Source organism: Eutrema salsugineum, unplaced genomic scaffold, assembly GCF_000478725.1.
Source record: "Eutrema salsugineum unplaced genomic scaffold, Eutsalg1_0 scaffold_8, whole genome shotgun sequence".
NCBI classification, from domain to species: Eukaryota; Viridiplantae; Streptophyta; class Magnoliopsida; order Brassicales; family Brassicaceae; genus Eutrema; species Eutrema salsugineum.
Window position 1 is genome coordinate 3,025,945 of NW_006256414.1, and position 17,386 is coordinate 3,043,330.

Here is a 17,386-nt window from a genome sequence, read left to right on the forward strand (position 1 = left end):
CCTGTGGTATTCAATTTCCCTCTCTCTCTATCTTTTCTCTTCATTTTATAGAAACCAGAACAAAATTCTAGATGTTATTAAAAAGGAGAATTAATTGCTTGAGTGCTTCGGAATGGCCATATGATTATTTAAACAACTTCTTCATATAAAAGTTTGCAGAAATTAGAAAAGCACATATCCATAATAGCGATCACTTCCTTAAAAGATGTCTAAATAAAGATTTTTTATGATCTCAACTCGTGCATATGATATCATAAACTCTACTCAGCTATTATAAAATAACTTGCAAAAAAAAAAAACTATTTCATGAATTTTTTTTAAAAAAAAACTAAATTACAATAAAAAAAATAAGACTTACCTCAAGAAAGATGTTGGTCGTTGCGAGGACACGAACTCTTATATAGGCCCTCATATTAGCAAGCAGCATGTCAGATGGATCGGAATAACGCCAAGAAAAACTTCGATTATAATGGAGTTTTGCCTCTTTAAGTGCGTGCACTCTTGAAAAGTAAACCATCTTATTGCAATATCCATCATACTTGTAGCATTCGAGAGTAGGTGCATCCACAATAATTTCAAAAAGATTTGGCATAGTAGACACAACTAGCGACTTAAACTTCTTATGATTTTGGGCGTTGATGCTCAATATCCCATACATTAGACAGTTGATAAGCTCAAGGGTCTCAAGGTGGATGCAGTTGCTGAATATTGCATCTATCATGTCTTTATTCAGTTCATTAATCTTAGTTAGCGCAAGTGTCTTCAATAACTTCAAACCCTTTAGAGAATTATCTGGTATTTTGAAGCTACACCATCCTAGCTTCAAAACTGTTAGCGTCTCGATGGCCGAGAAATCGACCGGGATGTTGGCAACTTTTTTTGATTTAGAGAAATCCAACACAAGTTCTTGAATGTTTTTACCAATACATGTATTGATCTATGAAAGTATCTTATCTTCCACTCCGATGTGATTGAGAAGTAGCACAAATCGGTTAATCTCCGAGCCTTTGTAATCATTAAAAACGCTTTCAATGATGCGTACAGCCTTTTGTTGACTGCATCTTACAGAGTATATTTTGCTGAAATCAAGGTCGCGGGACCGGATCTCTGTGTCTTTAAACTTCTTGGACACAGAACGATTTCGTAAAACATATTGAATAGGGAGATATACCGACATGATGTGGTCCACAAGGTCGTCAGGCAAAGTTTCGGTAATTTTTGTCTTCTTTTGAGAGGATTCCATCCTTTTCAAGAAAGAGCATTAGAGTTTTTCACAATAATTTTCAGTGAGTAATGATTTATATACAGATTACCATGAAAAAACTCATAGATTTTTTGACTATATATACTTATAATTTATTATTGATTTAAGCAAAATAATTCTATCATACATTTAATTTGTTTCTTTTATCTTTTTACATATAGCAAAATTGTACTTTCTATATTTTTGAGAGAAAAGATTGACTGGTGTATTTCTTACCTTATGAAGAAAATTAACAACACTTAATATTAGGTATGGTATTAATAGTTACATTAAGATTAAAAGATAATGTTAATACATATATATGTAATACAAATTTCGTTTTTCCATAAACATATATTTTGGACCTATTTATTAATTTTTTTTGGGGCCAAATATTTATATCACTGACTATTCTTAACCAATATCATTTATTTCATTGAACAGGAAATGTTTGCATGTTTGTTAATACAACTTTTTTTACGATAGAGTAGTTAGACATATCATAGACATGGGTCTCTCTTATTACTCTGGACTTCAAAAACGCCAAAACTAATTAGTAATTAAGATTTATATGTACATGTTAAAATTTTTGATTATATTTAAATTTATAGTTAACATATCTTATGAACTTAATTTTTTTTTCTGGCTGGTAAAAGTTTTCAAAAAAAAATTAATAGATTTTTATTAACTTTTATTTTAAACTTCATTTCTTTATTTTTCATTTTTATAAATTTAATCAATTTTTAAAGTTTTTTTTTATTAGTAGACAGATTATCTAACACTATTATTTTTTTTCAGTTAATATTTGAGTACAACCTATTTCCGTTTATTTACTATTCCTTTTTTTTTGTCGTCTAATATTCCTCACTGTAATAGTGTTGGGGTTTGAATTTTTTTATGTTATGTAATATTTATTCTGCATTAGTAATATTGATTTTATTTTAGTATACATTTTTGATTGAGAAATTGAATGGAATAGTCCTAATAAACTTAATCTTCTCTAATATAGTCCTTCATTTGGGAGAGGACCAAAATAGCATTCATTTAACATAAACCAGTTTAGAAAAAACAAGTGATTCAAAATCTGCATGGATTGGAAGAGATGATTCAACAACGGAGAGTTTCCAATCTGTTATACTTATGAAATGAGTGGTTACAGATTTACAAGCGGAGTCTGGAAGCGACGAGAAGAAATTGGCGGCGACAAGAGGACATTCTTAAATTTGTAAAAGTGATTTCTAAAAAGTAAGAAGACTTTCGAAACTCTAAATTTAGGTAGCATTTATAAATATTTGGAAAAAATTCATATAAATTTAAGAGTGTCTTCTTTAATAATCACGAAACAAGAAAACGACCTTCTAAAATTTGAAGAATGTTTTTTTCAAGGGCTTCTCAAAGAGTTTTCTGAAGATGTTTTTAAACCCCAGAAATTTACTAGGAAGCTTTTATAAATTTTTAGGAATGCTTTTCTAAATGTTAGGAAATTCTTACTACAAATTTTTATGAAGAGTTTATATATGTTTTCTAAGAGTTTCAAAACCTCTAGAAACATTAATAGGTTTGCAGAGCATTTCTCATGTTTTAGGAAGTCATTTTAAACTTTTCGGAATGCTTTCCTAAATGATAGGAAAGTCTTACTAAAAGGATTTATGAAAGTTTTTTTCAAAGATTTATGAATTATATGAATGTTTCCTAAGAGTTCAAAGAAACCATTAATATTAAAAAGGTTTACAAAGTTTTCCTAATGTTTTAGGAAGCGCTTCCGTCTGCCAAAATATTAAAACGCAGCGACAAGATGTTCTTCCCGCTCCAGTTTGTTTAGATGGATCGTTGCTGCAATGAACTCACTGTAATCAATTGTCCTACTGTTTCCCACATCAGCCTGCCAATACAAGAGCTCGTCACTGAAAACACACAATAATTAACTTTTGTTTTGTAGCCAAATGAGATTAGATTTTGCAGCTTCCATTAGATCATGGATCTCTGTATCTTTCAAGGTTGATCCATATTTCCTCAGCCTAGTTTTGAGTTCAACAAACTTAATAGCACCGCTGTTATCAATATACATTGCCTGAAACATTTCTCTTAAACCAGCAATCTCTTCTTCCGAGAGGCTCTCAGCTATAAAACCTGATGACCCCAAAAAAAAAAAAAAAACCAACACAAATAGGTTCAAGGGAAGTGATGCATAGGCCATAGAAGATACACGAGTTTGTGAATGCTTGTTAATGATTAGGAAATTCCACTCAATATAGGTTTACAAGCTTTACTAATGTTTATCAAAATATTTCTAACATTTTTAAAAGAGTTAGGATGTCTTTCTGAACTTTTAGGAAAACCTTCATAAATGTATATAAAGATTTCCTAAAATTTTAACCATATAAAGGTCATTCCATCAAAACTAACGCCTCAGCTGGTCTCTTGGCACAATCTCTCTAGATCAAGATTCAATCATTCATGCCACTTTTTTTTCTTTTCTTAGAGAACGAAATATCTACAAGAAGAGCTACTGTCAATCAAAAGTTCATGAGAAGAGCGGCATATCATAAGTTCTATGGTTAATTTTTGTTTGTTTCCTGCTACTGTCGATCACAACTTCAAAATCATGATCAAGATCAAACATAGAAGACTAATGCAAGAACCCATTAAAGACAAAACCATAACATTTTGAATATAAATCATGTGAATTCAGAACCTAAGTGATCTTTTGATATATCATGGTTTTTATGGTTTTAAACCATGGTATATGTCTTATTTATAGAGTCTTTCTAGTGTTTTTCGAGTCTTTTGGAGTCTTTTCAGGTCATATGTACGTTTGGAGCTTAATTGGTGATTTTGGAGCACTTTGGAGCTAAACAAGGATCAAATTCGTCAAGAATGGATTTTGTGCTTTAGTGACGCTCGACACCATGGAGAGTGACGCGCGACACTTGTCAAAGAAATAAGGAAAAGGCGATTTTGTTTCCTATTTGAAGAAGGAGTTGGGCCCAAACGTTTCCAAGGAAATCCAAAACGTGTCTTAGAGATATATATAGGATTTTTATTCCCTTTTTACGAAGACCTTAGATTTTCTTAGAGAGAACTTTTGTTTTTGAGAGTTTTTGGGGAGAAAGGTCTGAAACTCTGTTCCGGAGAGAGAAGATTTCGAACCCCTGTTTATTAATCTATTATTTCTTTTCTGCAATCTATTCAATCATGTTTATTGCTTCAATCTCCATGTCTGAGTAGTTTGCTTGTTAGGTTTAGGGTTCTCATAAAGGATTTCATTGGATGTTAGATTGATTGGTTAGTTAGGGTTCATAATCTATTTAGTTCTTCACCATAGGTTGTTCTTAAAGCTAATTCTGGACTGGCCACCTAGAACTTAGATCTTAGGTTGCTTGATTGACACGGAAGTGTAATTGAATAACTGGAAAGAACCTAGGGTGAGCAAAGTAGCTATTCGCAAAGGAATTTGGTTTAGATACTTTGTGAACATATCGAACTTGAGCATTAAAGCTGGTTTAAATCTTTAGGGTTTGCAAAGGAATTTGGAATTCTAGGATTTTAACTTAGATAATTCTCACAACGGAAGTTGGTTAATTATAATTCTGTGATTCGAGTTCAAGAACCGTGCTTAAACCTGAACCCTGATTTATCGATTTATCTGCATGCATTGATTTCCTGAGAAACACCCTAAGCCTAATCTCCACCCATCTGAACTTTACAAACGTTTTTACTGCATTCGTTTATCTTTATTTGCACTGCTATTTGCTTCTCATTAATCTGCTTAGCGTAATTCAATTTCTAATAGGTTTATTGAGCGAATCTCTCGTCTCTGTGGTTCGACCCCTATTATACTACAATTGCACATATGTGCTCTTGCAGAGTAGCTCTAGGGATTAAACTTTGAGCAGATCAAGTTTTTGGCGCCGTTGCCGGGGACTTGATTTTCGCCATTAAACTTTAGTTCTTGAGTTTTGACTAAGTTTTTCTTAGTGTCGAGCGACACCAGCATTGGTGTCGTGCGACACCCGTTGTTTTTCTTAATTTTATTTTTGCTTTGTTACTTACATTGTTCTTTCTCTTTGTCTCAGAAACTAGCAAAGATGGAGAACGCATTGGCATTGATTCGTGATGATGCTGGAGTCTGGAGAGACCAAGAGGGTCATGTGTGCAAAATGAGAGGCCAGCGACTTGATGGACAGGGTAACATCATCAGGACGCTGGGTGACTACAACAGGCCTGAGCAATTCTATGCAAATCGGTCTGCGATTCGCGCTCCTGCGTTTCAGAGGAATGATTTTGAGCTCAAGCCTGTGTATTACACTCTTGTGGGTCAGCATCCTTTCCATGGTCTTTCTCATGAGCACCCTATGGATCACATCGAGAGGTTTGAGGACTTGGTCACCAGCATCAAATACAATGGAGTGTCCAATGATTTCCTCCTCTGCAAGCTGTTTCCTTATTCTCTTGCTGGAGAAGCAGCTAACTGGTTGAAGCAGTTGGAGCCAGGATCACTCACCACTTGGGAAGAGACCAGGAATGCTTTCCTGCACAACTTTTTCGATGATGCTAGGTCTGAGGAGTTGAGGACGAAAATTTCGACATTCTCTCAGGAACCAACTGAAGCGTTCAAAGCTGCTTGGGTGAGATTCAAGTCGTACCAGCGAGATTGCCCTCATCATGGTTTCAGTGATGTTCAGCTGTTGGGTATTTTCTTCAGAGGTGTTGATTGGAGATATCAGATGGCTCTTGATGCTGCAAGCAATGGGAACTTCAACACCAGATACCCAGACGAAGCTGTTGAGCTCATCGAAAACTTGGCATCTAGCAATAGTACAAAGAATGCAGACTATCAGCGAAAGAAGCAGGGTGGAAACATGGATGGATCGCAGATTGCTGAGGTGAAGGCTAAGCTAGACTCTGTGCATAGCCTTCTAGTGGGTAAGAAATCTGTCAGATACCCTGCAGAAGTTCAGAATTTCGGACCAGATTAAGCACCTGAGGAAGAGGATGTTAACTTCATCAATGGAGCTGGATTTCAGGGTCAGAGATTTGGTACTCAGCAAGGGAACACGAATTACAATGGAAATAATCAGAGGAGTACCTTCACAGGTAATCAGAACTCTTCTGGTTACAGCTCCAAACCTCAGTACCAGACATCCTACTCCAACAACAGGTTTTCAAGGAACTATGGTTCTCCTCCTACTCAAACTCCTGATAATGAGGTGAAGTCTATGCTGGAACAGATCTTGGAAGGTCAGCAGAAGATGACTGTGGATTTCAATGGGAAGATTGATGCTCTGTATCTGGATCTGAATGGAAAAGTCGAAGCTCTGAACACTCATGTGAAAAAGCTTGATACTCAGGTTGCTCAGACTGCAGAGTCTGTAAAAAGGCAAGAAGGATTCCTTCCTGGGAAGACTGATACCAATCCTAGGCATTACTGCAGTGCCATCTCGTTAAGGAGTGGTAAGAAGTTGACTCCTGTGCTTAAAAAGGGTGTTTCTGAGGATGAAATCGTGGAGTTAGACGAATCTGAAGAAAATTTTGAAGTTGCAGAGCCGGTGTCGAGCGACACCACAACCAGTGTCGCGCGTCACCAATTGCAGAGCAAAGCTGATATTGCTCAAAGTCCAAAATCTGCTGAGGAAAAGGTTTACAAACCTAAGGTTCCTTACCCAAGGAGTCCTAGGAAGTCCAAACAGGAGTTAGATGATGCCAGATGCAAGGCTTTGATGGAGAAGGTTGTGATTGAGATTCCTTTGGTTGATGCTGTGAAGATTGCTCCTACTCTCAGACACTATGTGAAGAGGATGGTGACTAATAATCTGAGTCATGAGGAAGGAGTGATGATGACTTCTGAACAGGTCAGTGCTGTGATTCAGAATAAACAGACACTATGTGAAGAGGATGGTGACTAATAATCGTGGTTTCTTAATGAATGCTAAATTCGTCTGATTGTAAAATAAGGGCTCTAGTAAAGAAACTTTAGTTTTTGGGGGCCATTTTAAAGAATTGCCCTTTTTATTTGATATGTGATAATTAAATTTATGAAAATATAATAAAAGGATTTATAATATCTATAGTTATAAGGAACAAAATAAAAAGCAAAAAAATAACGTAATTACCTATAATGTTTTAAACATTAGAGCTCTATATAAACTCTAAAAAAGGATTAGTGAATCCAAACCGACTAACGCAAGTAGGATGATAATATTTTAAGCGATAGAACATTCAGCCCTAGTTAAGAATTAATGAATCCAAACCAATTTATGTAAGGTAGGCTAATCATAGAACACATATGACAAGAAAAAATTAACACCATAATTTATATTGAGATAACTTAAACGCAATGTCTTAACTACCTAGCGAAATGAGTTAATGTCTAATGCAGTAATTACCTAACAATGTTTCTATAAATGTATTTCTTTCTGCACAAACTTCAAAAAATTAACTCTGCAAATAATGTTCATCTTCTTAAGTTACACCACAAAATTTCTGTTCAAATGTTACCAATTCTTTTTTTTGTTAACGCTTTCATTGATAAGAGAAGCATAAACCAGAGTACACTAAACGATGCTAGTAAACATTTTACAACGAAAATCAAAGGCATAAATCCCTCGTTAAAACTGGAAACAAACAAAAAAAGCAAAAGACAAATATAGAGAATGTAACGAGATGCCTGAGATAAAACTTCAGAGAATTAAGCAGCAATGGCTTTAGAACGAATGAGTTGATGAAGCCAAGAGGCAATATGGACCACCAAGACTCCACGGGCAATATATGATTGATGCCTCTGGTCACGAGTAACGCACACTGCAATGGAATCCGCCACTTGATTAGTATAATCAAGGCTCCAGAAATCAAAGGCTGTAAGCAATCTAAATATCGAACATAGTGTAGGTATCTAGTTACCTAATAAATTATTCTGAGGATGAATTTACTAACTCATTATAGGTATCTAGTTACCTAATAAATTTTATAAAACTCATACCATAGTATTCGAAACAAAATAGATTCTAATAGCATTTGAAAACAAAAAGCAAGAAATGATTGGAAACAAAAAAAAGTGTTCTATATTTTGAAATTAAAAGAGAGAGAATACGTACAAAGACTGAAAAAAGGTTATATCATACAGTTGCCAAGAACATTCGAAGCCAAAATCAAAAACACAACTTTCTAAAATAACTAAATATAAAAGGTAACCTAAATCACATGCATGTTTTGTGTGCCTTATAAACGGGATGTTGAAGGCCTAGGTCGCAGTAGTGTTAGTCACCATTATGTTAAGATGTCGTATTAACTTTAGATTATTGCTTAGTTTAATATTTGAATTAAGCTAAGCAATCACGATGAAATTAAAAGCAGCAATTTAAAAACGGTTGTAAACTCGATGGGAAAGAATAGATTCAGGATTTTTCTCAGGAAATCAAAGAATGCAGACAAATCAATTAACCAGGATTCAGGTTTAAGCGCGGTTCTTGAACTCAAATCACGAAATTATAATTAACAAACTTTCGTTGCGAGAATTTTCTAAGTCTAAATCTCATAATTCCAAATTTTTTTACAAATTCTAAAGACTAAACAAGCATTAAGTGCAGGTTCGATATATTCACAAAGTATCTAAACCAAATTTCTTTGTGGATAGCTACTTTAAGTTGCTCACCCTAGGTTATGTCAGATTATTCAATTACACTTTCGTGTCAATCAATTAATCTAGTATCTAAGTTCTAGGTGGTCAGTCCAGAATTAGGTTTAAGAATAACCTATGGTGAAGAACTAATCAGATTATGAACTCTAACCAATCAATTTATCTATAACCCAAAGAGATCCTTTATGAGAACCCTAAACCTAACAAACAAACTACTCAGACATAAAAATTGTAACAAGAAACATGCTTAAATAGATTGCAGAAAGAATTAGATAGATTAAGTAACAGAGGTTCAAAATCTTCCCTCAAGCTAACCGAGTCTCAGACTTGTCTCCCCCAAAGCTCTTAAGTATCGATGAACAAAAATCAAAAGGTCTACGAAGAAAATCTAAGGTGTCGCCAAAACAGGTGGCTGAAAACCCTAATAAAATACTAAAAACATCAGTTGGCATTCCTTGTAAATATTAGAGACTTCTGGGCCCAAAAGATTCTTCAAAACTTGGACAAAATCATGTTTTTTCCTTATTCACAACATGGGTGTTGAGCGACACCATCAGTGGTGTCGAGCGACAACATCAGTGGTGTCGAGCGACACCAGGGCAAATAATTCATTCTTCACGAATTTGATCCTTGTTTAGCTCCAAAATGCTCCAAAATCTCCACTTAAGCTCCAAACGTACATAGGACCTAAAAAGACTTTAAAAGATTCAAAAACATTAAAAAAACTCTATAAATAAAACTTATATCATGGTCAAAAACCTAAAAACCTATGATATATCAAGAATCATTTACTAACGATTGACATTAAATAAGCAATTTAAAAAAAAACAATATGAAAGAAAGAAAAAATGTTGAACGTGTACTGGATCACATTATTTCTCTTCATTACTATCTAATTCGTATCTTTTTTGCCGATGAAAATAATTATATATTTGTATATTTTGGACTGGATATTTGTTTCTTTTTTCTTATATCAACAAAAGGCTCAACTAATTCAGCAGACAAAATAAAATAGGACATGGAAGTATATGTGTAAATCATGGAAGTAGAATAGGACATGGAAGTAAACGGCTCAACTAATTCATTGGGTGGCATGGAAGTATCTGTGTAAATCGAAGCAGAACGGAGGTATGGGCTTTCGGGACATGGAATCTTTTAACCAGGCGTTGCTTGCGAAACAAGCATGGTGGATTCTAAATAACCCCGAGAGTCTCGTATCTCGTCTGTACAAAGGACGATATTTCTCCTCAAAGAATTTTTTGGATTGTGGTCAAGGCTTTTGGCCTTCATATGCATGGCGTAGCATCTTGTTCGGCAGAGAACTTTTATCGAGGGGCCTTATCAAGTCCATTGGCAATTGACAGTCCACAAAGATATGGATGGAGAAATGGGTAATGGATGAGCACCCGAGAAGACCAGTGAACAAGCAGATCTTCTATGATCTCGAGTTAAAGGTGAGCTCCTTGATATCCAATGGAAGATGGAGAGAAAATGCAATTCGGGATTTGTTTCCTCCGGCTGATGCTGCTCGAATTCTGAAACTCCCTATTGGTAACTCGACGGATCACTATATTTGGGCATATACGAAGAATGGGTCTTATGCAGTTAATAGTGGTTACTGGTTTGCCACTCATCACCCTCTGATACCCCCTCCGTGTCACCTCCACAAGAGCAGTTGAAAACAGAGCTCAAACGGCGGGTTTGGAAATTAAGGAAGACTCCAAAAATCAGTCTTTTGGTGGAGGGTAGTTGCAGGAGCTCTAGCAGTGGCGGATCGTCTTTCCACTAGAGGCGTAATCTTGAATAACACTTGTCGTCTGTGCCAGAAAAACGTGGAATCAATCAATCATGTCATGTTCCAATGTGATTCTGCTCAACAGATCCTGCAGCTTGTACAGCTACCAGCTCCGGTATCTGGTTCTTCATGGGATCTGTATAGTAATGTGGCTTTTCTGTTGGATGCTATGGATGACTCGACACTAGGAAAGGAGATTCAAAACTCTTTACCTTGGGTGCTGTGGCATATTTGGAAGAACAGGAACTCTATTCTCTTTGCCAATCAGCAAGAAGCCACAGTGGTGATTGTGCATCGATCACAAGAGGAAGCGGACCTATGGAATAAACTGAATGCTCCCATAGAAACAGAGGATCGTAACAGGAATTTAACTGGTCTTGTCGATTCTTTGTGGCATCCTCCTTTGGTGGGTATTGCCAAATGTAACATGAATGCCAATTAGAGGAATGAGAGGCTTCATAGTGGAGGAGCTTGGATTATACGAGATCACATAGGCTCTGTCCTATTTCATGCTAGAGAGGCCTTCACACCCTCTCCAAATAGACTGGTCGTGGAGCTTCGTGGATTGATTTGGACCCTTCAGTGTTTGCGAGATTTGCACATTACGGAAGTCACCGTCATGTCAGATTTTCGTATGATGATAGAGGCAATCTCAAAATCCATCGATTGTTTCACACCCTTACAGAACAAGTTTCTCAGCTTTGCTCTGGGTTTTCTTTCATATCCATTGAACATGAGTCAACTGGGGCGAACAGAGCAGTAAGAGCAATTGTGATCCGGGATAGCAGATTTCAATTTTATCTGGCTAGGGGTGGGCCAGCTTGGTTGCTTAATCTTGTTCGTTAGGTTCGGTTTTACTTAGGAGTATTTTAAAACCCTACACTTAGGTGTTTGATACTCTGCTTTTGAGAAGCTGTTTTTGTACTTTCATCTTACAATCAATAATTAACCACAGACGATAAAAAATAAAAATAAAATAGGACTTTCCATATTTCTTGACTTTATTGATTACTTCGATTAATACTTAATACATATATTAAACAATAAATTTACATGTGATACATATTCCAATTGGTTTGAAGTGAAACACGTCAAAGACTTGTTTAATTCCAATTTGTTTGAAGTAAAATGCGTCAAAAAATCTATAAGGATTTTTATGTAGAAGATTCTCTTCAAAGGTTAATTAATATTTCTTTTAAAGATTTTAGAATAAAGAAAATGCTGTAAGAAATAGAGGAAGTACATGAGACACAAGACGAAATAGATGAGGGCACTCAGGTTGAAGAAGATGATGCAGAGGGGAACCCACCGAAAGAGATGCAAATAACTGCAAGAGTTGGTAGTCGGATACCTCTTCCTCGTGGGTCCAAATCAACGCATAAGTTTGTGAGGGCACCTTCTAAGTCGAGTCCGGTGGCAAAAGCCAATCAGGGGTCGGGTAAGAAGAAGAAGAATAACCCCAATAGACGCCATTAATATGTCTGGATTCTTTTGGAACGTGAGAGGTTTTAACAAAAGGAAAAAGCATAACGTGGTCAAGAGTTGGTGTCGTTCAAATGATTTTCTATTTGGAGCATTGATTGAAACGTGGGTGAAGGAAAGCAGAGCTGATGATATTGTTTCATCTGTTTTTCCTGGCTGGTCTTTCTTAAATAACTACGAACATCATTGTTTGGGCAGATTATGGGTGGTTTGGTGCAAGTCGGTGCGCTTAACACCAGTTTACAAAAGCAGACAAATGATTACGGTAACGGTTAAAGTTCCAGGCGAAGAAGAAGAATTTTTGTGCTCTTTCATCTATGGGTCGAATTTTGCAGAAGACAGGAAAGAACTTTGGACAGATATTAGATGCCATCTTGCTTCCCCAATCTTCAGGAGAATGAGATGGGCGATGATGGGTGACTTTAATGAGATCTTGACGAGGGACGAACATTTCTCTGAGAATGCGGGATTTTTAAACACTAATGGGATGGATGATTTTCAGCAAGTGGTTCGGGATGGTGATTTCAGCGACCTGGGTTATCATGGTCCTTTATACACTTGGTGCAATAAGAGATCAGAGGGTATGGTCTGCAAAAAACTGGATAGGTTACTAATCAATGATCAGTGGCTAGATGGGTTTCGCAATGCCTTCTCTGTGTTTGAGGCGGGTGGCTGTTCGGACCACCTGCGATGTAGGTTCTATCTGAATGGGGAGAGTTCTAAACCAAGGAGGCCGTTTAAATTTACAAATGTCATCGCTTCCCTACTCAATTTCAAGAGGCTATGAAGAGCTATTGGGCTGGAACGGATCCTCTTTTTCATTCCACGTCCGCTTTGTATCGTTTCTCAAAGAAGCTCAAACACCTAAAGCCTATAGTCCGGCAAATCTCAAGGGAGGCGCTAAGTGATATATCTGCTCAGGTGAAATTGAATTACGATGATCTGTGCGCAAAACAAGAGCAAAATCTACAGGCTCCTTCGGAGCTCTTGCAACAGGAAGAGTCTGTGGCTTTTGCGAGATGGGAAAATGCGGCAAATTTGGAGGAGCGATATCTACATCAGAAGTCGAAGCTTAATTGGTTGAATGTGGGAGATAGGAACACAAAGATATATCATCGGGCAGTGAAAATCAAAACAAGTCAGAATGGTATCAGGGAATTGGAGGCGAGCGATGGAACTCTCATAAGTGAGAAACATCAGATAAAGGAGATGGCTGTGAACCATTTTTCGGGATTTCTTAATCATGTACCTGAGGATGTTCAAGATATTTCAGCTACTGATATTGGGTCACTTTTTGAGTTTCACTGCTCCCCTGAGGATCAGGATCGCTTAATAGCTGATGTCACTGAGCTTGAAATCAAAGATGTTCTGATCAAAATGGCTGCGAACAAGTCACCCAGATCTGACGGGTTTACGGTTGAGTTTTTCAAGGAGAGCTGGTCAATTCTTGGTAAAGATTTGGTTGTGAGTGTTCAATCCTTTTTCTTAAAGGGTTTTTTGCCTAAGGGTGTAAACTCGACTATTCTCGCTCTGATACCGAAAAAAGAAGGAGCCAAACATATGAAGGATTACCGGCCAATAGCTTGCTGTAATGTAATCCATAAGCTGATATCGAAGATTCTAGCAAACCGTTTGAAAAGGCTGCTTCCGCGTTTCATTTGCCCAAACCAATCGGCTTTTGTTCGCGATCGTCTTTTGATAGAGAACCTCCTTCTTGCTTCAGAACTTGTTTCTGGGTACCATAAAGATACGATATCTGCTCGATGTGCGTTAAAAATCGACATCTCCAAAGCCTTCGATTCTGTTCAATGGAGGTTTCTTCTGAATACTCTTGAAGCGTTGAATTTTCCTGCGAAGTATATTCATTGGATCAGGCTGTGCGTCTCCACCGCATCTTTTTCGGTTCAGGTTAACGGGGAGCTTGCTGGGTATTTCGGGAGTTCGAGGGGTTTGCGGCAGGGCTGTTCTTTGTCACCGTACTTGTTCGTCATCTGTATGAATGTCCTATCTAAATTGCTTGATAATGCAGCGACTCAGAGAAGATTCGGATACCATCCTAAATGTTCGAACTTGAAATTAACGCATTTGTGTTTCGCTGACGATTTGATGATATTTTTCGGATGGGAAATTGATATGTCGTTAGAGGGGATTTTCAAGGTATTTGAGACTTCTCAAAAATATCGGGTTTGCAAATCAGTCTTGAAAAATCTACAGACTTTCTGGCGGGAGTATCTGAACTGGTAAGGGCTAATATAGCTCAAAGGTTCCCTCTGGCTTTTGGATCACTTCCTGTGAGATACCTGGGGTTGCCGCTTCTCACAAAGAAGATGAGGACTTTGGATTATGCACCTTTGATTGGTAACATAAAGGGTCGGATTACTTCTTGGACAGCTAAAGCTCTCTCTTTCGCAGGGAGGCTCCAACTTCTTTCGTCGGTGATCGCGGGCATTACAGGGTTTTGGATGTCAGCGTTCCGGTTGCCAAATGGGTGTCTTGATGAGATTGAGAGGATCTGTTCAGCGTTCCTGTGGTCTGGGACTGATCTCAATCCGAGGAAAGCTAAACTAGCATGGAGTGCAGTCTGCAAACCCAAAGCAGAGGGTGGATTGGGATTGAAAAATCTTCGGGAAGCAAATGATGTGTGTATCCTTAAGCTTTTATGGCGATTTATTACTGCAGATCATTCGCTATGGGTTAGATGGTCTCGTGTAAATCTCATGAGAGAGTCATCCATCTGGTTACTTCCAGAGTCCAACAACCCGAACTTGGGCTCTTGGTCTTGGAAACAAATGATGAAAAGAAGACATCAGGCAGCTGAGTTTCTGAAGGTGGAAATAGGGAATGGAAGGAGTACCACCTTTTGGTATGATAATTGGTCTTCTATGGGTCCTCTTTTACCACTCATAGGTGCAAGAGGTTTCATAGACCTGGGTATTCGCAGAGGAGACACAGTTGAAGATGTAATCCTCAGACATAGGAGACATCGACATCGTGCCTCCATACTTAACAGAGTGGAGGATGAGATAGAGGAGGCCAAATCTCGATACAGGGGACAAGACAGAGATCGTTTCTTTTGGAAAATAAAGGAAGGAACATACAAAACTCATTTCAACACCAAAACTACCAGAGATCTAATTCGGTTATCTTCTCCCAAGGTGCCTTGGGTCTCGGTTATCTGGTTTCAGCACAATTGCCCCAAGTTTAGCTTCATTGCCTGGCTGGCTCAACACAACCGTTTATCTACAGGAGATCGTATGCAGCACTGGAGCCCGAACATCCAAGGTGTGTGCAGCTTTTGCCTTCACACTCTTGAAACTCGAAGCCATCTCTTCTTTTCATGTCCTTATTCCGCTCAGATCTGGACAAACTTAGCAAAAGGGATTCTTGATCGCGATTTCTCTACGGATTGGACGATCATATCCACTTTACTCGTGAGTCCTCACCAAAACAAGCTGAAAAGCTTTCTTATTCAATACCTCTTTCAAACAGTCATCTATAGTTTATGGCGATAGCGAAATGACAGGAGACATGGAGCCCAACCATCATCACCTGCTAGACTAATCAACTTTTGCGACAAGAGTATCCGAAATCGGTTTAGTTCGATAAGGATTCAGGGAGACAACCGCTATGAAGATAGTCTCCAACTCTGGTTCTTTTCGAGACCAACACAATGACCTTGGTCTGAGTTAGATCATTATTTGTTTTACATAATCGCTCGCATTTTCATGTAGAAACGGTTTTTTTTTCTGGTTCTGAATAAAATTTAACATTCATCAGAAAAAAAAAAAAAAAAATGCTGTAAGAATATTAAAACCTAAACTTACCATTCAAATTATGATGAGAACATAAAATTATAAGCGAGATTCTATCCCCCAAAAAAAAAAAAAAAGATCAATTCAACATGAGCATGATATGAGGTAAGGCAGGTATGAGAAGCAAAGCAAAGACGACGATAAAGAGAATGATAGCGTAACAAGTCCATTTCCTAGAGCTCTTTTGGTGCTCTCTCGCATCTTGGAGCTGATCTGTCCCTCTTCTCACGAACGAGCTCGCTTTAGACACGTGGCTTTCTATGTCATTTAGTTGCTGCCCTTGTGCTTCCACCAAAGCCGCCATGTCTAAGAACACTTGGTGTAGCTCAATAAGATTCTTCTCTATCTCTTTGACAGCATCGTGTCTTTCTTGAATTTCTGATATCGTGTCCAATATTTGGCCCCTCCCTTGCTCTTGTATCGCTTTCTGGAGAAAATTCTCACTTTCACCGCTCGAAATCAAATTTTCAATCGTCTGTTCGTCCGCCTTTTCACCTGTTATCGTGAAATATCTGCAAAAATTTGAACAAGGATAGATTAAAATAATAACTTGTAACCCAAGGTAAGGTTAAAGCATAGCGTGTAACTTATATCCCAAGGAAGCGAATAAAGCAAGGAAAAAGGGAGAAGAAAGGGAGAAAGATTTTCTTCACCTGCGTTCTACTGTTTCTTTATACTCATCATTCATCCGCGCACGCAAACCCTGAAAGTTATCCATCAAATCCTTGAGTTTTTTCCCTAGTCCACTAACAACAGAGGTCCTGGTTCTATCGGTGGAAGAGCCAGGGCCGCAACCAAGGACATTACGGCTATTAGCATTCCCCTTTTCGAGCGCCTCGAGTTTTTGCTTGATGATCTTGACTCTCTTGAGAACCTGAGCGACATCTCCATCCATCTTAGCTCTTAGTTCCTTAACCTTCTTGGCATTGTGGACCGTCTTGCACTCCTCGTTCGAATCCTGAAGCTTCATGTAAAGAGTCTCTACGCCCTTCATGTCGTCTTTGACATTTTCAACATCTTCGAAGAATTTATCGAGGTTCATTGTCTCTTTACCTGCCTCAAGATCGTCCATTTGGGCCTGTTGCTTCAGGTCCGAGTACTTCTTGAACGAACTAGAGAATAAATCATTCATTTTTTTATATTTGCTTCAACCAATAATCTCGAAGTTTATGCAATTATTATGTACAGAAACAAGGTTGTAAATGGAAATTATTTTGGGTTCAAGAGACGAGGATCTTGATGAAGATCATCATCATCCTCTGCCTGTTTAGGAGGAAGAAGATGGAAAGATTTTTTTTTCCTTTTTTGGAGGAGATTCGCTTTGGTTTTGTTTGAAAGTTTGTTTTGTTTTTTTTTTCCTGGATGAGAAAAACTACCAGTATTGGAAATGACCCCAAAATTAGCCAATGACAGAATTT

General features: G+C 37.6%; 4 protein-coding genes and 1 non-coding gene across 5 annotated transcripts; 2 read left to right on the top strand and 3 right to left on the bottom strand.

The window, feature by feature from the left end:
* Window positions 1-232: 232 nt before the first annotated feature.
* LOC18009680 (FBD-associated F-box protein At1g61320) lies at window positions 233-1,243 on the bottom strand. The gene is given in 2 exon segments (XM_024157693.1): window positions 233-268; window positions 359-1,243. Coding segments are annotated over 2 exon segments (921 nt in total).
* Window positions 1,244-5,808: 4,565 nt separating this feature from the next.
* LOC112082431 lies at window positions 5,809-5,915 on the bottom strand. Its single transcript, XR_002897106.1, has one exon. It is a non-coding gene; the product is annotated as a small nucleolar RNA R71 (small nucleolar RNA).
* A 4,343-nt stretch (window positions 5,916-10,258) lies between these two features.
* Window positions 10,259-11,116, top strand: LOC112087776. Its single transcript, XM_024157698.1, has 2 exons — window positions 10,259-10,333; window positions 10,760-11,116. Exons 1-2 carry the CDS (start codon window positions 10,259-10,261, stop codon window positions 11,114-11,116), a joined length of 432 nt encoding a protein of 143 aa, XP_024013466.1.
* A 1,823-nt stretch (window positions 11,117-12,939) lies between these two features.
* LOC112087777 lies at window positions 12,940-15,717 on the top strand. Its single transcript, XM_024157703.1, has 3 exons — window positions 12,940-14,149; window positions 14,371-15,587; window positions 15,646-15,717. Exons 1-3 carry the CDS (start codon window positions 12,940-12,942, stop codon window positions 15,715-15,717), a joined length of 2,499 nt encoding a protein of 832 aa, XP_024013471.1.
* Window positions 15,718-16,047: 330 nt separating this feature from the next.
* LOC18009629 (syntaxin-124) lies at window positions 16,048-17,100 on the bottom strand. The gene is made up of 2 exons (XM_006391958.1): window positions 16,622-17,100; window positions 16,048-16,480 (listed from the first exon to the last, which is right to left on the bottom strand). The coding sequence occupies exons 1-2, from the start codon at window positions 17,098-17,100 to the stop codon at window positions 16,048-16,050; spliced, it is 912 nt and encodes a 303-aa protein (XP_006392020.1).
* Window positions 17,101-17,386: the final 286 nt, after the last annotated feature.

Bases quoted from the DNA above. Each gene is read 5' to 3' on its own strand.
- LOC112087776 (XM_024157698.1), top strand. From the start codon at position 10,259: ATGGAGAAATGGGTAATGGATGAGCACCCGAGAAGACCAGTGAACAAG. The intron at 10,334-10,759 runs GTGAGCTCCTTG...TCTGCTCAACAG, and splicing joins TCTATGATCTCGAGTTAAAG to ATCCTGCAGCTTGTACAGCT.
- LOC112087777 (XM_024157703.1), top strand. From the start codon at position 12,940: ATGAAGAGCTATTGGGCTGGAACGGATCCTCTTTTTCATTCCACGTCC. The intron at 14,150-14,370 runs GTATGAATGTCC...AAAAATCTACAG, and splicing joins ACCGTACTTGTTCGTCATCT to ACTTTCTGGCGGGAGTATCT. The intron at 15,588-15,645 runs GTGAGTCCTCAC...TCTTTCAAACAG, and splicing joins CGATCATATCCACTTTACTC to TCATCTATAGTTTATGGCGA.
- LOC18009629 (XM_006391958.1), bottom strand. From the start codon at position 17,100: ATGAATGATTTATTCTCTAGTTCGTTCAAGAAGTACTCGGACCTGAAG. The intron at 16,481-16,621 runs GTGAAGAAAATC...AAATTTTTGCAG, and splicing joins AAAGAAACAGTAGAACGCAG to ATATTTCACGATAACAGGTG.